Here is a 15,143-nt window from a genome sequence, read left to right as displayed (position 1 = left end):
TTAAATTTGACCAAGCAAGAGTATCAGTTTTAGACTAATTTTCATCATCTCAGTCCCATTTCTTAATCCCTGTCGTGGTCCGTAGGACTAGGAAGCAACATGGAGGAAAGGAAACACCTTCAGTCATAGTTTTCATGTCTCTCTTTCAGGGTATTTTTTCTGGGAAAAAGAGCCTGACCAAGACTGATGTCATGGTAATCTATGGAGCCGTGGCCCTCCATGCTCCCAAGGGTCAACTCCTCACCAGGCTTGATCAAGACATTGTTTCCCAAGTCCTGTTTCTTTATGGCCAGTGCTCTCAGGTAACGGCCAGCACAGGGTGCCTCGATTTCCGGGCTGGGGTTCCTAAATCTTGGAGGGGCTCACCTCTTGGGAATATTCATGCTCAAAGGATACAGACAAAAGGCAAGATAACATCTGGTATGTTTAGAAGATGAGAACATAAAAGAACAGAAAAATGCATTATGAAACAGGGCCAGGCAATTTGTTTCTTGTCTAAGGCTTTGGGTAGTTCATGGCCTATGATACCTTCCTAGACCAAGTACCTATAGCAGTCTCCCCCAAGTTTGAACTTCAAATAATTACTCCAGTACTACTTTAGAGCAGCTGGTTCATTACTTCCCTGTTATAGTCTCTGAAGTGTTATTAATGGTAGTTTAACCTTTTACATGGTATAGATAAACCACCTAAAATAGTGCCTCATGAATAATAAGTGCAATACATGTATTTTTAAATGAATAAAAATACATTATTAATCAACCTACTCAATCTACCTCATGCTGTACCATTTCACACACTCCCCAACACACACATTCATACCGGTCACCCTTCCTGTCCTTGATGTTCCTCAAATATGCCAGGAATATTCCTGCCTCAGAACCCCACAACTGAGTTGGAATTCATCTGATCATTTCTGTCCCCTATAGTACTTTATATATCTTTAATAAAGTGCTTTAGATATATTGTCAATTTGGCCATTTTGCTGACAAGTACCAGGTTACCTACCTAAAAATCACCTTGGAATCAAGTTTGAAGTACAGCTTCCCAGAGCCATTTTTCAGGGAGATTGATTCAGTAGGTCTGGGTTGGAATCTGACATCTGTATTTTTAAGAGGTTTAGAAGTGATTCTTATCCATAGCCAGGTTTCAGAAGCTTTTACTGATTACATGCACATCTGCTCCCACATTAGATTGTCAGCACCTTGATGTTAGGGCTTGTACCTTATGCTCCCTTATCTCCGCTTCTGTGTTCTCCACACACCACCTGTTTGGTAAATCTGTTCTTGAAATTTATTCATGGGTGTATGTGATAAGAATGGAATCATAGAGAACTCGTGATATCACAGATGTAAGTGTATGCCAGTGGAAGGGAATAGGGCAGTGATCCTCACACTTTGGTTGCATGAGAACTACCTGGAGCCCTGTTAAAAATAGAGATCCTTAATGAATCACAGTCTTCAGGGATGGATCTCTGAATCTGTATTTTTAACATGCTCCTCAAAAGGTGATTCTGATGTACCCAAAATTTGATAAGCAATGATGAAAACCAAAAACATAATTGAGAAAAAGATGGTTCATGTTATATTAATTTTTAGTTAATCATTGAGGAAAATTATGATAAAAATACAAGAGGAAAGGAGATAAAGATGTCTTAGATAAGGATGACTGTACACTTTCAAGGTACAGTCAATTCTTCTGTAGCACAACATATGCACAAGATAGTACAAGAAAAAGCACACAGATTACGGAGAAATGGGGGAGGGGCACAACGTTCAAAAACCCCATTAAGGACATATAAAAAATAGGAATCTAATTTTATTTTTTTAAGATTTTATTTATTTATTTGAGAGAGAGATAGCGAGAGAGAGCACAAGCAGGGGGGTGGGGGTGGAGAGGGAGAAGCAGTCTCCCCGTGGAGCAGGGAGCCCATCGCAGGGCTTGATCCCAGGACCCTGGGATCATGACCTGAGCCACCCAGGTGCCCCTGGAATCTAATTTTAAAATCCATCTAAGAAGTACATAAATACTACAAAAAAATATGGCATTTTTTCTTGAAAAACACCTGAATTCACTTGGGAAAGTTACGAGTTGATTGTGAAATGGTGATAAGGAAGAAAGGTCATCTGAAATCAGACAGACAGCTAGAATGGCAGATTTGAATGGGAAACAGCTCATACCATGGTAAACTGAACCAGTTGGCATGTTTGAGGTGTTCGTGTGAGTATTCCTACATGGGTCAGTTCAGCTAGCTCACCTTTTGCTGTCATGGACAAGACTGTGCATAAGCAAACACAAAATTCAGAATGTACTAGAAGTATTTACTCACATATCAATTTCACTGAAACAAATTTGCATTTTTCAAGGCAAGCATCATAGCAGAACTGACTATATCTCAGTTCCAAAGTCAGCTGCCCCATTAACTTTCATTTTATAGCTTTTCACTGCTCTTTCTGCCAAGAGCCTCTACACTTATTCTTATCAAAGTCTGGTAGAACCTCTTTAAATCATGAGGCTTGAAACCCAAAGGCTTGATTTCTTTATGCTGCTTTCTGTAGATTAGACTCACCTGGGGAAAAAGTCTGCCAATGTACAGGGTCTCATTTTGGAAATGGGGGAAGAAGTGAACAGCCCCCGCCCTTTAGCAAGACTCAGTGTCCTGCTTAGCTGTTGTTTGCAGGTTGGTGGGTGGGTCTTTTCCCTGGTGGAGGGAACTCTTAACTGCTGCTCTAGTATCTGCTTTTGCCTTTGGTTTTGCAGGTTCTGGGCATGTCTGTGATGAGCAAGGTATGCAATATATTTGATATATTTCAATACATAGCATGCTCCCTGGAAATGCAGTAGGCATAGATGTCCTCTTGGTTTGATTCCAGAGGAAAAGATCCCAATATACAACTAATCAATCCGATCCTGAAACCAGGATCCCTGAGACTAATCAGGACAGAACAGAGAGATATATTTGGTTCCAGGTGGCTTGGGAGTTATACTGTAACCTAGAGCAGTGTTCTTAGAACTACGTGCTGTGACCCACCAGAAGACCATGAAATTAGTCTAATAGATCTAATAAATCACAACCAGCAAATTTTTGTAATGAAATAAAAGAGAAATAGAAGAGTACATTGCATTTGGCAATAAGAAGTATCATAAAACTTTCATTTCACTTATTATATATATATAATGTTATATCTATATATAGTGCATGTAAACTGTTTCCTAAAATTTGTGTGGTTTATGGTCCAAAAAGTTTGAAAGCCACTTGCTGTATAGAACCTCAGTCTATGGGGGACAGGGGTTGGGTGGGGGGAGTAGAATTTGACCTTGGTTTTTAACTTCCCTGCAACTTTGACCCCGGACTGAGGTAGAGATAGCAAAAGAAGCAGCAATTCTCATTTCTGTCTGGGCACATAGTTCAACCCTAAGTCAAGAACTGGGTTTATAGAACCAGGTATGGAACCCAAGACTTTGGACTGCACTGTGAATCATTTTGCTTTAGGACATGGATCTGCAAATGAGTTTCACAAGAACTATCACTGAGATTGGTATTGCTGTCCACGATGCTGAGGATAAGGGATTCAAGTTCACCTACAAGGAGGTGCTGCTGGGTTACATGCTGGTAAGTGTGCAGAGAGGACATGAGCAAGATCTTGAAAAGTCTGTTACTGAAAGTCAGAGCTGTTTTTTTTTTAAATGGGTACAATGCACTAGTCCCAGGTAACAGATCTCTGCCATTATATGGACAAAGGGCACCCAACAGTCCAATGGGGCTGCAGCTGCATCTGGAAACTCCCCCAAATCGTTTCTAGAATTTTTCCTCCCTTTGTGTTGCAGAAATTCATCAGGGATGAGCCCCTGGACTCTCTAGCTAGCCCTGTTCGGTGGAAAGCCTTAATCGCCATCAGATACCTCAGGTAAAAAAGTTTTCTTGCTCTCATTTAAAAAAATATTTCCTCCCCAAGATCCTCCTTCTGATCAACTGACTTATCAATCAGTGGATACTCCAGTGTACCCTCCCCCAAATTGAACACAGCTCATCAATGGGTTTTTTTTTTTTTTTCTTTCTCAAATAGGGGCTTTTCCCTCTTTTCAAACTTACAGAACTGACTGAGAGGCCGACCCTTCGATGACTGACAGGGATAAAGAGCTACTCAGAGGAGTCAGATTTATTGATACAGGAGGATGGAAGTTTCTGTGCAGAAGGAAATTTCTCTTCCTAGACCTTGGCAAATTTTAATATTCCCATTAAAAACTTATGAAAGCCCTAATCATATTTTAGTTGGTTAGTAGCAATAAACCTGCAGAAGGAAATGATTTTAACCAAATTTTTAAAATAATATTTTCCCCCTGCAGTAAAAGAAATATAAATTCATAGTTAAAACTTGGAAACTATAAAAACTTTTTAAAAAATAATAAAAATCACCCCTTATTTTCAACATTTTGGTATACGTCCTTCAAGTTTTTATACCTAATTCTTCATGTTAAGTACAGAGCTGAGAACCTACTCTACATATGGCTGTGCATCCTATTTTTTCCTTACTTCTCCTTACATATTCCCCCATTATTACCAATTCTTCACCAACATTGTTCTTTCTTCATTGTTTTAAAAGAAATATTTTCATTGTGGTAAAATACCCATAAAACGTATCATCTTAACCATTTTTAAGTGTATATTTCAGTAGTGTTAAGTACAATTGTATTGTTATGCTATCAACCTCAAGAATTCATCCCATCTTGCACAACTGAAGCTCTATACGCATTAAACAACAAACTCCCCATTCCCTCCTCCCACCAGTGCTGGCAACCACCATTCTACCTTCTGTGTTTATGAATTACATACTTCAGTTACCTAATATAAATGGAATCATGCAGTATTTCTTTTTGTGTCTTGCTTATTTCACTAGAATGATGTCCATCCATGTGACAACATGTGTCAAAATTTCATTTCTTTTTAAGGCTGAATAATATTCCATATAGTGTATACACTATATTTTGTTAATCCATTCATCCAATGGATGCTTGGGTTGTGTTCATATTTTGACTGCTGTGAATAATGCTGCTAATGAACACGGGTCCATGAATATCTCTTCTAGACCTTGCTTTCAATTCTTTTGAGTATATACCCAAAAGTAGGATTGTTGGATCATATGATAATTCTATTATTTTTAATTTTTTGAGGTATTACCATACTTCTTTTTATAGCAGTGATACCATTTTACATTCCTATGATCACGGCATAAGTGTTCTAATTTTTCCATATTTTTGCCAACACTTGTTTTTTTCTGGTTTCTTTTTTAAGATTTATTTATTTATCTTAGAGAGAGAGAGTGCACGAGCAGGGGGAGGGGCAGAGGGAGAGAGAGAGAGAATCTCAAGCAGACTCCCCGCTGAGCTCGGAGCCCCACATGGGGCTGAATCCCAGGACCCTGAGATCATGACCTGAATGGAAACTAACCATGTCCTTTTTCAAGATGATTTTGGCTATTTGGGATCCCTTGAGATTTCATATGAATTTTAGGATGGATTTTTCTATTTCTACAAAAACTGCCATTGGGATTTTTTGGGGATTGCATTAAATCTATAAACTGCTTTGGGTAATATGGGTATCTTAACAATAGTAAGTCCTCAAATCCATGAACGTGGGATGTTTTTCCATTTATTTGTATCTTCTTTAATTTCCTTTAACAATGTTTCATGGTTTTCAGTGTACAAGTCTTTTGCTTCCTTGGTTAAATAAAGTATTTTATTCTTTTTGATGCTATTATAAGTGGAATTGTTAATTTCCTTTTTGATTGTTCATTGTTAATGTATAGAAACAACTGATTTGTGTGTGCTCATTTTGTATTCTACAACATTGTTTAATTTGTTTATTCTAATAATTTTTTTGTGAACTGTAGGGTTTTCTATGTATAAGATCATGTCATCTGCAAATGGAGATAGTTTACTTCTTCCTTTCCAATTTAGATGGCTTTTATTTCTTCTTCTTGCCTAATAGCTCTGACTAGGACTTACAGTATTATGTTGAATAAAAGTGGCAAAAGCAGGCATCCTTATCTTGCTCCTGAGCTTAGATTTTCCTCTAAATCTTAGAGGAAAAATGTACAGTCTTTCACCATTGATATATTAGCTGTAGGCTTTTCATATATGGCCTTTATTATATTGAGGTAAGAAACAGCATTTTCAATAACTGCTTAATAACTTATTGTATAGATATGTCTCATATTACTTAACCAACCTCCTCTTGCTATATTTGTCAGTTTTTAAAACTATAAATAATATTTTGGTGAACATCTTTGTGTGAAAAGTGCTCTCTGAACTTTAATTATTAAAGCTGACAATTTGGTTCAATAAATATTATTCAGTGTCATCCATGTATCAGGCATGGAGATAGATTTAAAAAGGATAATCATTAACAAAATATGGCCTTGCCCTGAGCAAAATATGGCCTTGCCTACTGGGTAAAATAGATGCAAAACATACCCACCTAATTTCTCCAAAATGTAGTAAGAACCAACATAACGGAAGGCACAGGTTGCCATGTTTACAAAGATAAGTGAAGTTTGAAGAAAGCTCAAATAAATAAATCTTGAAGATGAGTTAAGAATGAACTAGGCTCTAAGACAGTGTTGTCAAGTAGAACTAGAATGCAAGTCACATATGTAATTTAAAATTTTCTAGTAGTCACTTTTAAAAGAGTAAAAAAAGAAACAAAGTAATTTTAATAATTATTTTGCTTAATCCAATATATTCAGTATATTATCATTTCAACATGTATTTGATATTTAAAAAGGTGATGAGATAATTTACATGATTTTTCATACTAAATCTCCAAAATCCAGTGTATTTTATAATTACAGCATGTCTTAATTCAGACTAGCCACACTCAGGTGCTGGATAGCTACATGTTGCTGGTGGCTACCCTCATTTGGACAGAACACGTATAGAACTTGCAAACTGATCTCTAATGACTGAAAACCAATTAGCGTTTGCCTGGGGCCAGTGTGAAGGAAGAGATGAGCCGCAAAGGGGCATAAGGAAAAATCTGGATGTTCTATATTGATTATAGTGGCGGTTTCATGGGTGTGAAACTCATTTAATTGCACAGTTTAAATGGATGCAGCTTGTTGTGCATAAATTATACCTCAATAAGTTGATTTTTTTTTAAGTCAGCCAGATGAAAAGACTGTTTGGTTTATATCAACATATTTAACACTTTCAATAGACCTGTCTCAGCTGGTACTGACTTTTACTCCCCTATGGGAGAACCAATTTCCCCCTGCCCTGACCATGTCATCATTTTTAATTTCTTTGCTAATATGATAGCTGACAAGCAGTAGTGTATTGTCTTGATTTACATTTATTAAATAATATTTATATTTATTAAATAATAAATGGGGATTTTCATGTTTATTGAACATTTTTCCAAGTTATGTCTAGGTTTGTTCATATCTTCATGATGCTTATAGTAAATGGCTGGAAGAAATAAGGGGAGGAAGGAAGGAAGGAAGGAAGGAAGGAAGGAAGGAAAGAAGGAAGGAAGAGAGGGAGGGAAGGAAGGAAGGAGGGAGAGGGGAAGGAAGATTCCAGCCGCTTTACTATAAGTACATTCAGTATGTGTAACACTACTTAATAGCATGAGAAGACATATGAAATTGATAAAACAGCTCCAAACTTAGAATCTTCCCCCCACACCCCCTCCCCACAAAACCCATTAGCACTAGAAAAAACAAGTAGGTTAATGTTATCACAGAACCTATAATAAAGGGCTAAGTAACACAAAGCTAGTGATGATTTGTTTATCACTCTAATAAATCAGAAATGAGACATGTTGACTGTGCACACCAATACCATCTGATTCTATGTCCCCAACCTCTCCCTACTTCTGTCACCATCTCCCTCAACATTCCAACATGTCAGCAAGCATTTCTGACCCCCTCAGATGTGGTTGGCCGTTCTTGGGAACTCTTCTGAGCTATGTTTTACTTGTCCTCATAATACCCATCCCTCCACATGGTTCTCATTTCAGTAAACTGAAACCTCAGCTCTCACTAAATGACCACCTAAATATTCTTGAAGAGAATATTCGCAGGCTGCTTCCCCTGCCACCTCTGGAAAAACTCAAAGATGGAGGCGAGACAGACAAGGACAAGGAGCACATTAATGTATGTGGGGGTGAGGCCTGAGTAGAATCAAGAGCTACGGTGGGACTCTACCCTCCTGCCTCAGCCTGACGCTCATGCTCACATTGGATTTCAGTTTCTCTACGAACGATCCATGGATGCTCTAGGAAGGCTGCTGAAGACCATGATGTGGGATAATGTGAAAGCAGAGGACTGCCAAGAAATATTCAATGTGAGTCGGGCCATTGCTCAAACTGATTCCCACATTCCCTCATTTGTGCTGCAGGGCAACACTCCAGACTCTACCTCATACTCTTCACAGGGAGATGTGCAGCCTGACCCATTTAACCCATCACATAGGGCCAGTCCACTTAAGAATTATTTGTGGGAAGTGAGCACCCTGTTATAAGAGACAGAGAAAGAGCAAGAGCCAGAGAATGGGAATGAGAGAATATGAGGAGTACTAAGGAAAGAACATTTATTCTTTGACCAACAGCTTCTCCGAATGTGGCTTGTTTCACAAAAAGATTGGGAAAGAGAAAGAGCCTTCCAGATCACCGCAAAAGTGCTGACAAATGATATTGAGGTAAGTAATCCCCTGGAATGAATAGATTTCACTGCTTGCTAACAAAAGGGATCTTGGAGGCCTCTGGAATCCACAGCCCCTGCATGATGGAGCTCCAGTCCCAGAATGGAGTGCTTCCCAGAAAACCACCTAAGAGGTATCTCAGAACCCCAGGGTGTGGCAAGCACACTAGGATTAAACTATTTGGTTGCCTTTGCATGCTCCCTAGCTCACTTTTCCACTGCCCTTAAAGGGAAGGTTCAAGGGGCGCCTGGGTGGCTCAGTCGGTTGGGCGACTGCCTTCGGCTCAGGTCATGATCCTGGAGTCCCGGGATCGAGTCCCGCATCGGGCTCCCTGCTTGGCGGGGAGCCTGCTTCTCCCTCTGACCCTCCCCCCTCTCATGTGCTCTCTCATTCTCTCTCTCTCAAATAAATAAATAAAATCTTTAAAAAAAAAAAAAAAAAGGGAAGGTTCAAGATTCAATTTCATTCTAAGGACCTTTAGGGGGAAAACAAGGGACTTCACATCCAGTGTTGTTGGGACTATCCTGGGATGTTGTCAAGCCACCCCATCACTTTGGGGGTCTCCTTTATCCTGCAGGCACCAGAGAACTTTAAAATTGGCTCACTCCTCGGCCTCCTGGCTCCTCACTCCTGTGACACCCTGCCCACCATCCGTCAAGCGGCTGCCAGCTCCACTATTGGTCTGTTCTGTATAAAAGGTGAGGGAAAGATGAGAAACCCACAAATGAAGAGAAGATACCTGTTTTCTCTTGTTCTTGGTTTTTCCTTGTCTCTCTCTCTCCCCAGTTCAGCCATTTCTGCGTTCTAATGCCTTCATTATGTCACAGAATTTGTCTCTCTTTTGGATCTTTTTTCCCCAATGGCTCTGTTTTTCTATTTTTAAAAATAAAGATAATAACACCAAAGCATCATAAAGGTCCATTGAGGTAGGTAAAAATGTTTTGATTTAAATCACTGGGCACTTGGGAGTATTAACAATGCCTCCTCTATCACGTGGATTTCTTCAGGAGGAAACTGTACTATTATTATGATGCTAAGTGATTTTCAAAGTTCTCTAAGAGAGACAACTTTGTGGAGGTTTTTCCGGCTTCCAGAACAAGACCTCTGTCTACCGTCCAAGTATATGTGGAGTGGCAATATCAGGAAATGTAAGGAATTTTAAAACCTAGTCTCAGGCTGAAACCAACAAATCAGGGCCTTGGGTCCAGTTTAAATCAGCAGGTGCTTCCCGGAGAATGGCCCTGCACTGCGCATGCGCATTTCTGTGCAGCCCTGGCAGGCCAGGAACACTGGTCTAGGTTTAGTGCCATCTCACACCTGTGTTCCACTCCTCTTTCTTTCAGGTATTCAGAAAATGCTTATTAAGTTCTTCCCATGTGTCAGGCACTTCTCTGATGCTGGAGGCACAGAGATAATTACAATTCTAAAATTCACATAAGGAAAGTATATTAAAACCAAAAGGTGGGATTTGGTTGGTGGAAGGGAGCGGTTGGTTAGTTGGTCAAAAAGAAAAAAAAAAAAACTATTTAGCAGAGTCAAGATAGGTATGAAAGTCCTTTGGGATATGGGAAAATAATTCATTATCTTGTACCAAGCCAGAAAATAAAAAAAGAGTTAAGGAAGTAAGAACTAAGGGGTCATTCCAGTAAAAGAAGAAATGTGTCAGAGAGGAAACTCATAGGAAGAGAGGAATTTCAATCCTATTATTGTTCTACCTATTCTTCCTTTAGTGTATTTTATTTTCCTGAAACATACAAAATTCAGGTTCTCAAATACTCTTTGTTAATAAGAAATCCCAGGGGCGCCTCGGGGGCTCAGTCGTTAAGTGTCCGCCTTCAGCTCAGGTCATGATCCCAGGGTCCTGAGACTGAGCCCCGCATCAGTCTCCCTGCTCAGTGGGAAGCCTGCTTCTCCCTCTCCCACTACCTCTGCTTGTGTTCCCTCTCTCGCTGTGTCTCTATCAAATAAATAAATAAAAATCTTTAAAAAAAAAAAAATCCCTTACTTCATTATTTGTTTTAACTTTTTTCCTTGATAGATCAAATAGCATGACAGAGAGAAAGAATATGATTATTAAACACCAGCTGAATACAAGTAACTAGTGTGATGCTAAATTAAATACCCATTTAAAACTCAGTTTTGAGATGAGAGCGCTGAAGTTAAGAAATTTACCAGCTCCAGAAAGTAGTAGAGCTGGGCTGTGAGCCCAGGTCTGTGTGTTCTACTGGGCTGGGCTGCCTTCCATAGAAGGGTTCAGGTGTTAGTTTCCACAATTACTCTACATTCAAACAGCAAACAGAAAATGGTTACTGTTTAGGTCTGAGTTTATTAATTGGTTTCTACAATCAGTTGCAAAGTTGCTGATGTTCCTATTGCAATAGTTAGCTTTCCATTTCCATTTTTCCAGAAGTGGCTTACGACGAAAGGGAACTCCAACAGAGACAGCAGTGTGGCAGAATAGTGAGAGCTTAGGCATGGGTGCCAGGCAGACCAGGGCTCAAATTCTGTCTCTCCTATTTTTAGTCTCTGGATAACTGTGGCCACATGGCTTTATAGCTCTCTGCCTCAGCTTTCTTGTCTGCAAAATCAGGAGCATCTACTTCAGATGACATTGATGAGTAATGAATGAGATCATTGTATGCAGAGGATTTAGCCCCGGGCCAGCATGCAGAAACTACTCAATATGTGTTTGCTCTTACGCCCACCCTCTCATCAGACAGGGGTCCGTGCATTTGTTAAAAGCATCCAGCAGCTGAATTAGGGTCATGTCAGAGTATAGCCAACCTCTTTAACCCCTATCAGGTCTTTGAACTCTTGCATCTGTCTCCCCTTGTGGATTTTAGGCACTCACCTGGAGGTGGAAAGACTGCAGAGTCTGCAGGAAGGGTTGCAATGTGACAATGTGCAGGTCCAGATCAACATTTCTTCTAAAATAGCAAAGGTAATAGATACGGAGGACTGGCCGAGGGATGTAAAGATGATTCTGGGTTGATTTCCAAATGAGTAAGCTGTGTATGCCCCACTACCAAGGAGAGCAACAGTCTAGCCATTCTTTGTCCTATCATGTGTTAACCCTGGGTACATGTGCCCAGTCAACACCTGCTACTGATCATTTCATACTCTGGGAAATCTTATGAACCAAGCATCCCTCTTCAGGATGAGGGAGGCAGTGTGGTGGAGTAGAAGGTACAAGGGCTTTGGAGTCTATCAGATGATGCTGTGTGCACTTGCTTGAAAGCCCATTCTCCTCATTTCAAAAAAAAAAAAAATGCATAACCTACCTCTCAGAGTTGTTCTGAGGATTGGTCAATGAATTCATTCATTTATTTAATCATTTATTCATTCACCTACTATGCCCTATGCACCTACCATATGCTAGATATTGTTCTAGGCTCTAAGAATAGAAAAAGACAAAACGCCTACCCTCAGTCATTATGACCATATACTTACAGAGAGAAGTGAACTGTCTTGAGGACAAGGTGTCTCTTCCTAATTTGTAAAAACCCCTTCTAAGCTCGTGGTGTGTCTGCAAAAAGGAATATGATCAGATTTATATTTCCAAAGTGTCATCTAGCTGCTGTGTTTAGACTATGATACAGGCCAGCAAGAGTGAAATTAATGAAAAAAAAATCAGTTTGGAGGAAACTTCAAGAATCCAGGTGTGAGATTAGGTGGCTTGGACTAAGGTGGCAGCAGCAGAGATGACAAGAAGGTGACCAGAATAAGGGAGAGAAGCCAGTTGGGGGGCACAGAGGGAACATATGTCAAATGCCTAAGAAAGTGTCTGATACATAGTAGGTGCTCAGAAACATGAGCCCCCCTCCTTCCTTTCTTCCTAAATCATCATCCATCCCAATGTGAGAAGAAAAAAAACACAGGTAACCACTGAGTATGGAGCCCAGGCAAGCATTTGGTGTTACATAGAACAGACGTGGCAGTCTAGTCCTTTGATCTTGGAATCAAAATGACTCAAACTGGTTGAGACATGCACCTGCTAATGAAAAGGGATTAATTTCCTTTCAAGAACAGTTCTACCAAATATCAGTCATCGGGCCACTTAATGCAGAGGGAAGTCAGTTGTGAATAGGAATGTTTTCATACCTACAAACTCATAATCATGACCATCTTGCTTGATTAAAGCCCCAGACAATATCCCTGGAATTCATTCAAACTGCCTGTTTGAATGAATTCATTGACCAATCCTCAGAACAACTCTGAGAGGTAGGTTATGCATTTTTTTTTTTGAAATGAGGAGAATGGGCTTCAAGCAAGTGCACACAGCATCATCTGATAGACTCCAAAGCCCTCCATTAGCACACACACACACACACACACACACTGCTATCACCCATTTGTATGGTTCTTGTACTTAGAGACCAAAATTGCAAAGTTTTTATTTTCTAGAACTTTTGTTGACTACTCTTAATTTTGAAACATGGAAGTGCAAAAGACAGAACTCATAATAATTCATACTTACATGGATATCGTGATACATCCAGTATTGAACATGGCACTTAGTACATGGTGATTGATTTTCCTACATTCTCAAGCCTTAGCTTTTCTTTGGAAGACACATGACATATTTCTGTGATATATGAAACGTATGTGAGAGTAATTTATATCATAAAATCATATAAAACCATACACATTACTTTTCCCTTGTGGGGTACACTATAACTTTGAAGTTTGGAGAAGAAATTTCTTCAGCAGGCTTGGGATTCAATAAATATAAAATAATAAAAGAGCAACCCCAGGAAAAGTCTGCCTAGAGTTTCAGGGTAATGTCTATGTCTCTTTTTGTATTTTCTGTCATTTCTATACCCTAGTCATGGGTTAGCTGTTTGGAAATTCCAATGGTTTCCGATATCCTAAAACAGTAGCAGCATGTTGTATGTAGTGAGGTGGTTGATAACATGAATCTTTCTTCATACATTCTCAGATTGTCAGTAAACTCATCCCAGTTGAAGAAATTCTAATGTTCCTGGAGGAAACCCTGGATGGTCTGGAGAGCCTTAACTCCACCTGTACCCAGGCCTGTGGCATATGGATGATCGTGATCCTGAAGGAACATGGAGCTGCTTTGGAAGAACAGGTGAACTGACAGCCAGTCTGACCACTGAGCAGAATTCTAACACTTCTGAAATGCCACATTGGTTGCCATTTCTCAGCTTGTCCTCTGATGGGCAATAGGCAAGAGCGTGCACAGCCTCAGGAGGCCTCCTCAGAGACCCAAGTTATGTACTAACAACCAGGCTCATGTTGAATGCTTGTCTCAACCTGTTTCAATTGCCTCTCTATTCTGTGATTTAAAAAAAAAAAACTTGCCCAACTGTGCTCTCTGGCCAGAGACAGCAGCTCTGAATAAGGGCATTTGGGTTCTGGAAAACTGGATTGTTAGATCTATCTGTAAGGAGGAGGGTGACTGTGTGGATCTCCTTTGGAATAGCCAATAAGAGCCAGTAGAGTTTCTAATCCCACTGCCACTCTTCAAGCTGCTCTTCCACACACCTTTAGGGTTGGTTTTCTGGTAAGGAAGGCTATCACTGGAGAACTGATTGGGGGAAACTCCTCAATCCTTGCTCCCAGCTGGAGAGTTAGCGTGAAGAAGATTTGAATTCAGGAAGCTTGGTTAAGAGCTCCAAATGGAGATGCTCTATTCTCTCCCTTGAGGTCAGAAGCAGAATTCAAGCAATTCAAAGATTAATAAGGAGAAAGAGAATCTTTAACTCAATGAAGTCACCTCAAGGGAAATACTTGAAAGTTATGGTCCTCATATCCCAGGGTCAACCACCCTAAATTAAAGAATTCTCCAGTGTCTGACCTTTAGAAATTATTTCTGTGCTAATTACTCTCCAACCAGTTTTTTCAAAAATATTTATTTTTTATTAACATATAATGTATTATTTGTTTCAGGGGTACAGGTCTGTAATTCATCAGTCTTACACAATTCACAGCACTCACCATGGACATACCCTCCCCAATGTCCATCACCCAGCCACCCCACCCCTCCCACGCCCCACCACTCCAGCAACCCTCAGTTTGTTTCCTGAGATTAAGAGTCTCTTATGGTTTGTCTCCCTCTGTGGTTTCATCTTGTTTCATTTTTCCCTCCCTTCGCCCATGATCTTCACATTTTCTTTTTCAGCATTCCTCTTGTTTCTTCAATTCCACATATAAGTGAGATCATATGATACTTGTCTTTCTCTGATTGACTTATTTTGCTTAGCATAATACCCTCTAGTTCCATCCAAGTCGTTGCAAATGGCAAGATTTCATGTTTTTTGATGGCTGCATAATATTCCATTGTATATATATACCACATCTTCTTTATCCATTCATCTGTTGACGGACATCTAGGCTTTTTCCATAGTTTGGCTATTGTGGACATTGCTGCTATAAACATTGGGGTGCACGTACCCCTTCAGATCACTACATTTGTATCT

The 15,143-nt window shown here is 39.8% G+C and overlaps 1 protein-coding gene across 1 annotated transcript in view; it reads left to right on the top strand.

Annotated features, from left to right (window-relative positions):
- The window catches only part of MROH2B (maestro heat like repeat family member 2B), a 62,640-nt gene that overhangs the window by 32,303 nt on the left and 15,194 nt on the right, over positions 1–15,143 (top strand). The window contains exons 21-30 of the mRNA XM_081825794.1: positions 150–302; positions 2,758–2,784; positions 3,491–3,610; positions 3,826–3,905; positions 8,018–8,153; positions 8,248–8,343; positions 8,608–8,697; positions 9,278–9,398; positions 11,544–11,641; positions 13,640–13,792. Of these exons, the coding sequence (XP_081681920.1) occupies positions 150–302; positions 2,758–2,784; positions 3,491–3,610; positions 3,826–3,905; positions 8,018–8,153; positions 8,248–8,343; positions 8,608–8,697; positions 9,278–9,398; positions 11,544–11,641; positions 13,640–13,792 (1,074 nt within the window). The remainder of the gene's footprint in view (positions 1–149; positions 303–2,757; positions 2,785–3,490; positions 3,611–3,825; positions 3,906–8,017; positions 8,154–8,247; positions 8,344–8,607; positions 8,698–9,277; positions 9,399–11,543; positions 11,642–13,639; positions 13,793–15,143) is intronic.

This window comes from Leptonychotes weddellii, chromosome 7 (genome assembly GCF_054177405.1).
Source record: "Leptonychotes weddellii isolate Sample4059 chromosome 7, ASM5417740v2, whole genome shotgun sequence".
Lineage (NCBI taxonomy): Eukaryota > Metazoa > Chordata > Mammalia > Carnivora > Phocidae > Leptonychotes > Leptonychotes weddellii.
The sequence above is the reverse complement of the archived record's forward strand: the minus strand, read 5'-3'. Positions and strand labels throughout refer to the sequence as shown.